An 11,850-nucleotide genomic window follows, 5' to 3' on the forward strand; every position below is an offset into this window, starting at 1 on the left:
AGGGGCGAGGCTATTAACTACATTAAGAAAGAATCAAAGAGCAATAAGGATCGTAGGAAAATGAAGAACTTGAGAGATAAATAATTAAGAGAGAGAGTAAACTGTATGAAGTGTATTTCAGACATGATGAAATGGATCATCACAATTACAAAGCTTTTATACATACATATATCTAGCTTAAAGTTTCATTCTTACACTTCTAACCGACTAACTAATCTTTTTAACAATTTAACAGTTTTAGTATGACATGACAGCCTCATTAACTAACTAATGTTGAGCTGTCATTTATTAATACTCAACAGAGGCAAACTTGTTTCGTGTAAAAAAAAATAAAAAGTTTATTTCTGATCGTTTGATCTGTGTGAACGGCCAAGATTCAAGGATTCGTCGGATTCGCATAATTAAAGAGACGTGGCGATGATCTGAGTCTGGGGCGGGCATAATTATGATTATTTTATTTATAAAAAAAAAATTCAGTTAATTTGACCACCTTTGAACTTTCCAAGTCATCCCCTAGCCGTAGAATGGTTGCCTCCAAAATATTTCGCCCAAGGTAGTGTTGCACATGTTGAATATTTGTTGGATCGAAAATAATACCTCTGCAATTTCATACAAATTTTTTTTTTTTTGTTGAACGAACGATATTATCTACTCTAAAGGGAAGAAGATAGGTTTAACCTCACAATGAACTATCAAAAATGTGGTTCAAATTTGCATTTGACGAGAATTGAACCTAAAACCTCTAACTTATAAGTGAAGAAGAATACCACTAGACTGTAGTAATAAGTAGCTAAATTTAAAATAAAATAAAAACTTCAATTGTAGCTAATGTGTCATAAAAGTAGTTTTACAATTGCTTTAGTCTAAAGTAAGGTTTTCAATTGCACTGTACAAATGAACAGTGACTTGACGTGGATTTTGAGTTATTTACAAAATTGCCACCGGCTCTTCGGTTTCATATTGGAAATTTTGATTATTTACGAAATTGCCACCCCTTCAACCATGCACGTGTCGACCATCGTGGAAAGGGTGGGGATGGAAACGCACTTCGTTTTCGTTTGCTTCCTGAAACCCGAAGCTCCGATTGCATCCTAACGAGAGTTGGGGAACGGGTGTCCGTTGCAGAGAGATGGTACTAGCTGAACAGAGTTTCTCTCTGCAATTCCTCTCCCATAGGCCTGAACCTCAACTATGGAGGGAAGCTCGCTTCTCTGTCTCAGCTGGTTCTCTTCTTCACCCCATTTAAAACCTCATCTCTCTTTCCCCTCTTCTTCTTCCTTGCTATTCGGATGATCCCACCTCCTGGGTTTAATCCCCATTTCTCTCTCATCCCTAACGTGTGCATGTCAGATCTCCGTCCCAAATCCTGGCCCAATAACACTTCAGAGGTAAAGTTCAACCTTCGTCCCGTTTAGTTCCTGTCCAGAATGCAGATTAGATAAAGATGAATCAGAAATGTCTCATGTATGTATGTTCTCTGCGTAAGGTACCTCGATTAACGACGATGATATCGAAGAGCGGCTCAAATCACAAGTTCAAAGGCTGAAAATTGTGCGGATACCACGTGATTCTCAGATCCAAAAGGTAAGGTAAAAATCTGACACCTCCGAAAATGATTTGACAAGTAAAATCTTATATATTAAGTTGTCTTCTCCCCAATTTTAAATATTTGGAATGACCCAAGAACGGTTAGGATTTCTCTAAGCTTCCTATGTAATAGTGTCCTGGATGCGTATGTTTGATACATGATGTAAAGAACATGTTCTGGTCTGAAAACAAAATTTATTGTTGATATATACTTACCAACATTATAATGAAGAATGTGAATTATCAAGCGATAAAATCACAGAGAGTTCGAGGAGGAGGCGAAGGGTCCATCCAATCCTCGCGAAACTTCGATCCAACTACTAGAATTTTACTGTACAACCAACAACGGTCTCAACTCCTGCCATGGAACGAACTTCAACCGCTCCAATCATTCTGTACACTGCCTTTGGCGTTAATCCTGATCCACAAAATCGCATTAGTTTGATGCACCGAAGAAAAGGGCTAGTATCCAAATCAATGTAACATCACAACCTATTTTTATGACTAATTCAAATTTTGACATCATAAGTAAGCACATTAACCATAAACAATTCCACTTCAATACAACCAGATCAGTGAGCGAGTGGCAATGACGAAGGTGTACGGAACAGGGCCATACGATTTCAAGCGCCACCATGTCGCCGAGTCCCCGCTCGAGTACCCGGTCAAGGCCAAGCCCGGTTCGGCGCTTCCTAGCTCGATAGCGCTGTCGGAGATTCAGCGGGACCGGCTCACGATGATTGCCGCCGATAATTGGTCCAAAACTCTAGAGCTTCGAAGCCCAAAAAGCCCAGAACAGCAGCTTGCCATTTTAGCATGAGCAAAATAAATATTTTTCACCACCCCGTCAATTCAAAATCCCTAATTCAGAGACCCTATTCAAAATGCCCTAATTCAGAAACTCTAATTTCAGAAATTCCTAATTCAGATACCCAAATTCAAAATCCCTAATCGAATTTGGAATCAAACAATCTGTATGAACTTTGGTTGAGTTTATTGCAGGAATTTCTTACCTTGTGTAGTGAGGAGGAGTGCGGACTGAGACCGAAGCTCGATTCAGGAGCCGGATTCATGTGGTATGGGCAGTGGGTGAAGTAGCGATTCAGGTGATGGATTCACGAGTAAGGAATGAGGATTGGTGTGGGTAGATTCGGGATTCAGGCGACGAATTTGGGTGATGTCACTTATGTGGGAGGAGAGAAAAATCGGCAAGGAGGGTGGTGAGGTTCAGGTACCGAGGTGAAGCTTGAGTCTGAGGTGAGAGAGAGTGAGGGTGTAAACAATTCCACCACTACTGATTGACCCGGCTAACTAATCTCATGGCACATAGCTAGCCTTTATACTTTATGATGAAATGTTTTGTTTTGATATATGATGAGTCTATCATTTAGATTTGTTACTGAATTGAGTTAAGTGGATTTACATACACATAAAAAAATATTGTGGACATAAAAAGTCTAGACATAGACTTCTGAGTAGATTTTATTTATATTCAACGGTTGAGATTAAATCTCAACCGAATCCGACGGTTGTTACAATTTCAAATATATATTTAAAAATTAAAATTTTTTTTATTTATTTCGGTTTGGTTCAAGATTACCAAACAAACGAAAACTTGAGACCGATTCCCATACTGAAATTTAGGTTCGGTATTGGGTACCGAAATTTTTAGGATTTTTGGTTTTGTATTTTTTTCAATTCGGTTTTGAGAATTTTTCAATTTGGTTTGGGATATTCGATTTTTTTCCACCCCTAGAAATATGAATAGCAGAGGATGTTGAAAATATCTTTTAGGGTTTAATAACTTTGTATTTTATATGGATGTGAAAATATATGTGGAATAATACTATTAAATGAATATAAAACTATTTTTGACAAAAAACATTAAAAAAAAAAAAAAAAAAAAAAAGGGAGCAAAACTGAATCCTAAGTTAAAAAGCAAAACAATATGACTTTGGTATCAAAATTTTTACAATTGACACCAATGAATGGTGTTGAAAAGGTTTAAGGCACCAAATTCAAACAATAGTGACACATACATTTACAAAGCCACTAATAAAGAATGGTGTCCTCAAATCAGTGCCCCATAGCACATTTTCTAATAGTGTTGACTTACAGTTTCTGTTTAGATGCTCAGAGAGATAGGAAATTGCAATTTACTTTTGGATATGCATTATAAGAAACTATAGTTTACAATTGGATTTAATTCTTTGTTGATGGTATGTTGTGATGGGGTTTAGTAATTCTCAATATTCTTCAATTCTTTTTAATCTGCAAAATCAAATTACTCGTGTAATTTATGATATTCAATCAGTTTCTTTTCAGTTGGGTTGAAATGATATTGATTGTGCTATTATAGAGCTCATTTTTATAGTTAGGTTGAAAATCATATTAATGGATTCTTTATTTGGTTGGTCCGATCTATAACAGATTGGATTGTACAATACGATCTACAAATGAATGCTTTCTTGTGTTTTCCCATGTTGTAGGTTGATCGCCTGAAACTATGAGTATAATACGGATGGCACAATACGATCTACATATGAATGCTTTCTTGTAGCATGCATGTCCATACATAGCAAGTAAAGTTTCACTTCGTTGGTTCTTACTGTCTTACATTGTGTGGAATTATTCATGCATTTCACGACTAATACATTCAATCCCTTTCTTATGGCATGCTTATCCATGCATAGCAAGCAAAGCATCACTTCATTGGTTCTTAGGTATTGTATTGTCATTTTAGTTACGTTGTGTAAAAACTATCCATGCATGTTCCGACTAATACATTCAATCCCCGCAGCAAAGCGTGGGCAGATTTTCTAGTGATTTTTAAAGTTGTTCACATCACTAATTAAAAACTGCGAGTGTCAACTTACTTTTTTTCCCTTCCAAAAAAGTGGAATGTCTTTCTATGAAATCTTATTTGCACGATTTTATGATATAAAAAAAAGTATTAGAATCATAAACTTATATTCTTTATAGATAAAACTAATTTTAGGGTTTCGATATATTTCTGTATATATTCTTCTCTCATAGGAGGCGAAGACACACACACACATACTCAATCCTTGTACTACAAGGAATATTAAAGACATAAAAGGAGAGTTATACCCAAATTAGGAAACACAATTACATTCCTATTGTATTATTGTTGACTCACGCCAACATTTATTTCATCGCAGGACAGCCAAAGAAGGCAAAACACACTATCTCCCAAAACTAACAAGGAGAGCAAGAACCAAGCCCCTCCTGAATCCAAACTATAATTTGAGCATGGCGATTAAACAAACTTTGCATATGGTCTCTGGCGGTCCTTTGCCTTCTCGAGATTGATCAATCTATGCTTGGCTGCGCTGGTTACTTAATTAAGTCTTGCGCAAGAAAACTATCAGAAAGCAGCGACTTCATATTCTCCTCAAGGCTTGGAAGGCTATGTTGAGAATTATAATCATACATCAATGGGACCATTCTAGCAACATTAAGAGCAAGTTTTGTAAAAGAAGCTGAAAATGGATTTGATGCAGAGAAACATTCTTGGTTGAGGAACTTCCATTCTTCTGAAATCCTATGGACAACGAATGCTCGTGCATCTTTGTCTGAACAACCTTGATTTTCTTTCACGTAACACTCTATGTATGAACCATCATTTCCATCTTGGTCCTCATCCTGCAATTAATCCAGAAAATATCCTTACAAGACTATATCTTTTATAAACAAGTGCTAAATGTAACTCAAACTAAGTAACCATATCAAAATACAAGTACGAACCTTGGCACTTCCGAAGTCATCCCATAGCCGAAGAATTGTTGCGGTTGAAGATATAATGCTAGATATGTTGATGTTGTCCAGAATACGTACAGTTTCCTTGCTTATACCTTGACCCAGTAAGAAGAATGCATGTGTTAGAACCACAGGCACCCCTGAACTGATGAACCCGTTGTTCAAGTACTCTTGACTGTTTGGCAAGTGCCCGCAACTAAACCATCGCGCTTCTAGTAGGAACGCTTTGCATAATGTTGCCCACTGCATGCATGCAGCAGTACTATAATATTAGCAATAATTCTAATTCTGAACTGCAATGGTTAAGTCGTTGAATCGAAGTTAACTTATATACCGATTTTTTAAGGGACTCTATAGGGTTCCATCCATGCCTTTTGTGCACAATGTAGCTGGTTTCATTGGTAATGTCATAAATAGCCTTAAAACACATCTTCATGTAATTCGGTAGTTCACCAGTTGCATCAATATCCCATCTGCAAATAATTAATTAAATGCGTTAATATCAGCGCAAGTGACTATGAATTTAGACCGCTGATAGTCATGCATGATTCAAATTCATAATTTAGCAACATAATCACATTTTATTTGCACAATAGTGTAACATGTAGGACGTAAAAATGTTGGAATCCCAAGTCGGTGGCAAAGTCAACAAGGGTGGCTTTAAATATGATTAGCCTACTCTAACTAATACCAGGGCCTTTTGTGGTAAAACATCACACCTGACGGATTGGGTAGGTGGTAAAGTTAGGGACAGTATCGATGTCGTTAGACTGGGGTTCTCCGGGCCCGTCGATCTAAAAACATCCTAACATGATATCAGAGCCCACGGTTACAGGCCCATGCAAGCCAAAAGCTTGTCACCAGGAAGTGTGGGCTTGGTAACAAGCTTGGACTCTTAACATAGAGCCGGCCTTTGAGTTCTTAAGAGGCACTTCCTGAAAAAATTGAAAACAAGTCTGGACTCCATTGGAGCCAACCTTTAAGTTTCAATTGCCGATGTGTGGATCTCCACGTGTGAACCACTAAATGGGGTAGCATGTGAGGGGGAGTGTTGAAATCTCACATCGGTGGGGGAAATCAACAAGAGTGGCTTTAAATATGATTACCATACTCTAACTAATACCAAGACTTTTTGTGGTAAAATCTCACACCTGACGGATTGGGCATGTGGTAAAGTTATAGAAAGTATTGATGTCGTTAGAATGGGACTGCCGGGCCCATCAATCTAAAAAAATTTCAACAAAAAACACACGAGTACACGTACCTCTCAACTGCAGCTGTGAAGAGAATGAGTTCATCGAGGGTGCCTTGAACATCAAAAATATCGTCAATTATGTAGACAAGAGAGATCGATTTTGTGAGTTCAACCCTTTCCTCTGATAAGTTTGGATCTGCAAGGCATGCCATCGGCCATGTATACCATTTAATTGGCTGGTCTCTCACGAACTTCAACTCCTTAGTCAAGCCTAGTTCTTTCCACCACCTAATTATTACGATGAAAAATATTTTCATTAATTAAAAAGGAGTACTAAGTTATAATCAATGTCTTTTGATCTGAACTCACTTGGATACTTGTTGAACTTCATTTCGGATTAGAGATTCAACCATGTTGAACTCTAGTTTTGCTAGCTCCCGCAAAACATTGACCCATTTCTCCTTTCCTTCGAAATTATTTAAGAAGTTCTTAGCCATGAATCTTGTCAAGCTCTTGTGATAAGGATGCTCTAATGAGTACGCGACTGCTGAAGCTTGATGATCATCGAGATTGTTTTTCATCCAATCTGTGAGAAGCTGGTGGATTCGCCTTCCAGCTTCATCAAGTGTCTCTTCTCCTGGGAAGCTCAAATGAGATGCTTCATATAATCCCACTAGTCCGCTTATGTCGACTTTGAATTCCTCGTTGTTCTTGAACTTGTTAAATGCATCTGTTAATCACAAGGAAAATTAATTACTTTCTAGTAATGGTGACATTAACTTTCAAAGTAATGTTAGGCAGATCAAAATTTTAAACCAAATTTCACATTTGCATCAACAAACAAACAAATAAATGTTCACTTGGTCGTTTTAATAAAATAACATTTTGCAGTAAAGTTGGGACAAAAAGAGAATTGAGGCCAACCTGTGGTTACATGATAACCTTGCTGTCTCAGTAGTCGAAAACGAAGTGAAACCACACCAAGTTCATCACTGCCTTCATCGCCATAAGCTCTCGTACATTGCTTTTTTAAAATTGCTTCAATCTCCTTTTGGAAATGATAGTCAACGCCGAGGCGTTGCATGGCGTCAACCGCAATCAATTGTTCATCTTCTCCGATATTTGCGAGTGCATCCTTCATTTCCTTCAATTTCTTTGCATAGCGAACCTGAAGGTCGCCCTAAAAGGGGAAACATTGAACTTAGCATGACAAGCAGACACCAGACTGAAATTACATAGTAAAAAAAAAAATGATGAATTATTAATTTAGTCTTTAAATTATCACCTGAGTGAAAATTAGTCCCTATACTATTTTTTAAGAAAAATAAGTCCATGAATTATAAAAATATGTCAATTACATCCTTAATTACATCCTTAATATTAGATACAAAGCTACTATATTCAATTTTCCATCAATTTAAGTCACGTTACTTGTATGTGATACACATTGGACGGTAGATTGATAATTTTTCATAAAGAAATAGTGTATGGAGTTAACCTTGGAGGGTAAATTAGACATTACATTTGCAACCTATATGAAATGTAAAGGGCTTATAGGCGAGAAAATGACAGTATTACATTCTAAAGTGTCAAGTGACTTAAGTTGACGAAAAATTGAATAAAATAGCTTTGAATATAATAGTATGGATGAAATTAGCCATTTTTAATCAATATATAGACTTATTTTACTGGAAGAAAATAATAATTCAGGAAACTAATTTTCTTTGATGTGATAGTTCAGGAACTAAATCAACGCTTCACCATAAAAGAAAAGGAGAGAGAAGATAGTGTGTGGAGAAATTAAGTAACCAAGTAGGGATAGTTTTGGTACATGTGTAGTGGACTGTGGAGCAATTTGGGCACTTAACATATGTGTATATAAAATATATATGTTGGGTTATTATTTTTGGAACTTACAATAACTTGTCCCTGGGAGGAAGCAGAGTGAGCTTGAAGAAAGTGTGCCATTTTCTACAAGAAAGAATTTCAGAAATTCCAGTTCTGGATGAGAGAGTATACTTGTTGGGAGTGAGGTGAGGTGATCAGCTCATGGTGATTCCTAGTGAATTTATAGGGCAATATCTCTTGGCATTCAATGCAATGGCGTAAGCATGTGGAGCGTGTTTAACAGAGCTTTAGTGGTGGGATCAATATGCACAATGATTCGGTTGAGTACTTGAGCTCGACTGATGCATATTGTTGTCTTAGCAGTACACAACGTTTTGCACACTTTATTGTTGGAGAAAGAAGATAGTTGAATTCGTCTCAGCATATTTTAGACCGTTGATTTACTTTTTGGGAATTTTTTTTACAAGGAACTGTTATTAACAATTCAAAATTTTATTCTACACTTCTTACAAGTGATTTTTTCCTTTTAATTATAAAAAGTTTAGAGTGCAAAATAAGATTTTTGGAGTGCCAATAACAATTTTCTTTTCTATAGGGAAGTGTTATTGACACTCCAAAAATCTCATTCTACACACTCCTCACAAGTGTATTTTTCTTTCCAAATATAAAAAGTTTAGAGTGTAGAATAAGATTTTTGAAGTGCCAATAACAATTCTCTTTCTATATACTAAAACTTGGTTCAAAAAACATTGTTCACCAACCTTAAAATGACAAAATGGCCCTCCACCAGCCCTCCATTCCCCGTTCTTTTTCCTCCTTAGCATAGTGGAATGACACCTTTGTCCACACTGCCCACGTGTCGATCATCATCCAATGCTCTGCTTCGACTACATCTTCTTGACTCTTCCTTCCATTTTCACTTCTTCGTGTCTATTTTTTGACATTTGCTGTAGCATTTGGCCAACAACCTAAGTTATATGCTTAACTATTGTAGCTCCCATTTTTAACCGTACTTGGGAGGGGGCTCATCAGATTTTGGTGGGCAACAATGCATCTAACCTCCCTGACCGTCGCTGAAATTTCATTTCAATCTCACTTTTGTCTTTTAAAACTCCAATTCCGCTTACTCCTTTTCAAAAGAGTAGCAAAAAATAAGCCTAGAAATGTTAAGACTGCACTAAACTCTTCTCCTTCTAGCATTGCCACATAAAACCAAAACCTATACACACCAACAATCCTTAGATATACACATAAGCACATGAAATTAACTGCAATTTTACATATTTCAGCTATTTAAAGCTGTTGGGACTTTATTTCAGAAAAAAATGGCCACTGGATGAAGATTGAAGAAGCCTTCTCTTCCTTTTTTTTTTTTTCCTTTTTTTTTTATTTCAATATATGTGGCACCATTTGGTTGGATGTGTTGATCTTATACTTCTGTCATGTCTATGATAATTGCGTTTCACTCATATCACATAAGTAAACTTAACAAATATGTAACAGACATGATAAAAATTAAGCAAAAATGGAACGAAAATTTAGTTCCAAGGTATTAAATAGAAAAATTTGAATTCAATGGAAAATAAGATTAAAATCAAATTTGAGGAGGCATAGGAAAAATAAAAATGTTGTTGTTTCATTTAAAACTTAGTCAATAGTCAATACAGTTACATGAGCATTGGACAAACATAGTGGGATTGGAGTTGGGCAATCCATGTCCATTAAATAAATGATGAATGGGGACCATTACCCAAAAAATCCATTTATACATTTAATGGAGACCCGTAGTCCTTCCTACACAACCCATTCCCACCGAGATAAGATGAGCGAGACAGACCACAAATGCTACTCAAAAGTATGACTTTTTATGAAGTCTTTGTTGCCTTACATTTTAACGTCAATTTTCGTGTTATCATTATAAAACGTTATCCCAACATTATAAAACATTTGTCTCACTTTTAAGACCAAACTCAACCCTGGGCTAAATACTATTTTGTAAGTTTTATTCCCCTTTCAAACCCAACTCAATCCATGCTAAATGTATGGGCTAAAAGCTAAAAACCAAATTCCTCCTAGGATTTAGCCTAGAAAATGGTGTGGGCACCACTAGCGAGACCCCACCTACATGGGCATGTCTCTCAGGATTTATTGAATCTAACGGCTGAGATCGAATATAATAAAATATAATGGTAAAAAAAAGATCTAATGACCCAAATTTAAATCCAATGGCTAAAATAATTAAAAAAAAATTATTTAACTCAAAATTCACCCAAATTTAGTGATTTTTCAATATTTATCAGAATTTAAATATTTTTAGGTTAAAATGTTCATAAAATTAAATTATGATAGTGTACATAATTTTTTTTAATTACTTTATAAGAAAAAATTAGCCTAAATTTATTCTTTAATAATCTCAAGCTAAAAAATTTAAGTCAGAAAGGTTGAAGCAAAAAAGTTTTTTTTGGGCTAAAAATTTTAGATTTTAGCCCAAGGATTAAAAATGGTCTAAGGAAGTCCCTTAACATTTCTCTAGAATAAAACACCCAGGAATATAAGCCAAGGGACAAAATGACCATCCCTAGTCAATTGTCATTCTCTTTCTTTCTTCTTATAGTTCCCTAATATTCTACTGAGAAAAAAAGTTTTAATGCTCCATTTTGATGACTCTTCTTTTCTTCCTTTTGTTTATATGTATTCTCCCTTACGTTTTGTCTAGTTAAAAGAGATTATTAAAGACGGAAGATCATTAGCACTTTAGTTAGCAAGTTAGCTAGGGTGGTTGTTCATTAGTGGATTCCCTTTTTTTTTTTTTTTAGCTGAAAGCATATATACACTCAATCATGGTAGTAATACTGAAAATCGAATTGGATAGAAGATGATGAATTAGGCGAACTGAACTACACATAAAAGCATAATCGTTGAACTACATTTGTAATCTTACTCTCTTCCGCTAAAGCGAGTAGAACAAAATTTCTTAGCAATTTACTTTAAACTACTCAAGTTTCATGAGTAGCAACAAATGAACTGTTTAATTTGTATCTTGTGATTTGCGTGACCTTGTTGACCCTAAAAATTACAAAGCCTATGTGGCGCATGGGCCGAGTAACTACTAAGCTAACTACGTCATTTGATTGATGCGGGGCGTGCTAACTCGTCGGTTGAGCTCGGCCGAGGAGTAAAATTTGTTGATGTTGCGTTGACCGCGTTACTGACTTCTTGATCATGCGACTGCGGCCAAGGAAGGAACACGTCTCGGCCTTCGAGTTCTCGAGCTTGAAGACAAGTTTGCTAGTTATGCGAAGTTCACGAATCGTCGGTGCCTGGTTCGGTCACGGTGATTATATTCATAAGAGTATAAGCACGTCGAACCGGCTCTAAATTATACGGACACAGGTACTCAAAAGATATGTATGTTTTGATGGTAAATGTAGTTTGGTCGT

The 11,850-nt window shown here is 36.3% G+C and overlaps 1 protein-coding gene and 1 long non-coding RNA gene across 3 annotated transcripts; both read right to left on the reverse strand.

The window, feature by feature from the left end:
- Window positions 1-1,289: 1,289 nt before the first annotated feature.
- Window positions 1,290-2,905, reverse strand: LOC137729949 (uncharacterized). 2 transcript variants are annotated; one of them, XR_011068059.1, is made up of 4 exons: window positions 2,601-2,905; window positions 1,804-2,005; window positions 1,491-1,542; window positions 1,290-1,418 (listed from the first exon to the last, which is right to left on the reverse strand). It is a non-coding gene; the product is annotated as an uncharacterized lncRNA (long non-coding RNA). The 2 variants fall into 2 exon arrangements; XR_011068058.1 differs by having other exon boundaries at window positions 1,491-2,005.
- A 1,767-nt stretch (window positions 2,906-4,672) lies between these two features.
- LOC137729945 ((3S,6E)-nerolidol synthase 1-like) lies at window positions 4,673-8,634 on the reverse strand. The gene is made up of 7 exons (XM_068468997.1): window positions 8,480-8,634; window positions 7,487-7,742; window positions 6,932-7,292; window positions 6,632-6,850; window positions 5,702-5,840; window positions 5,356-5,610; window positions 4,673-5,253 (listed from the first exon to the last, which is right to left on the reverse strand). Exons 1-7 carry the CDS (start codon window positions 8,528-8,530, stop codon window positions 4,945-4,947), a joined length of 1,590 nt encoding a protein of 529 aa, XP_068325098.1. The 5' UTR covers window positions 8,531-8,634; the 3' UTR covers window positions 4,673-4,944.
- Between the last annotated feature and the right edge of the window lie 3,216 nt (window positions 8,635-11,850).

Source organism: Pyrus communis, chromosome 3, assembly GCF_963583255.1.
Source record: "Pyrus communis chromosome 3, drPyrComm1.1, whole genome shotgun sequence".
Lineage (NCBI taxonomy): Eukaryota > Viridiplantae > Streptophyta > Magnoliopsida > Rosales > Rosaceae > Pyrus > Pyrus communis.

What these genes read in the sequence shown, in the direction of transcription:
- LOC137729945 (XM_068468997.1), bottom strand. Translation starts at nt 8,530, where the DNA reads ATGGCACACTTTCTTCAAGCTCACTCTGCTTCCTCCCAGGGACAAGTT. An exon ending in AGGTTATCATGTAACCACAG is followed by an intron (nt 7,293 to 7,486) that starts GTTGGCCTCAAT and finishes TGTGATTAACAG; the next exon opens with ATGCATTTAACAAGTTCAAG. An exon ending in GAAGTTCAACAAGTATCCAA is followed by an intron (nt 6,851 to 6,931) that starts GTGAGTTCAGAT and finishes CGTAATAATTAG; the next exon opens with GTGGTGGAAAGAACTAGGCT.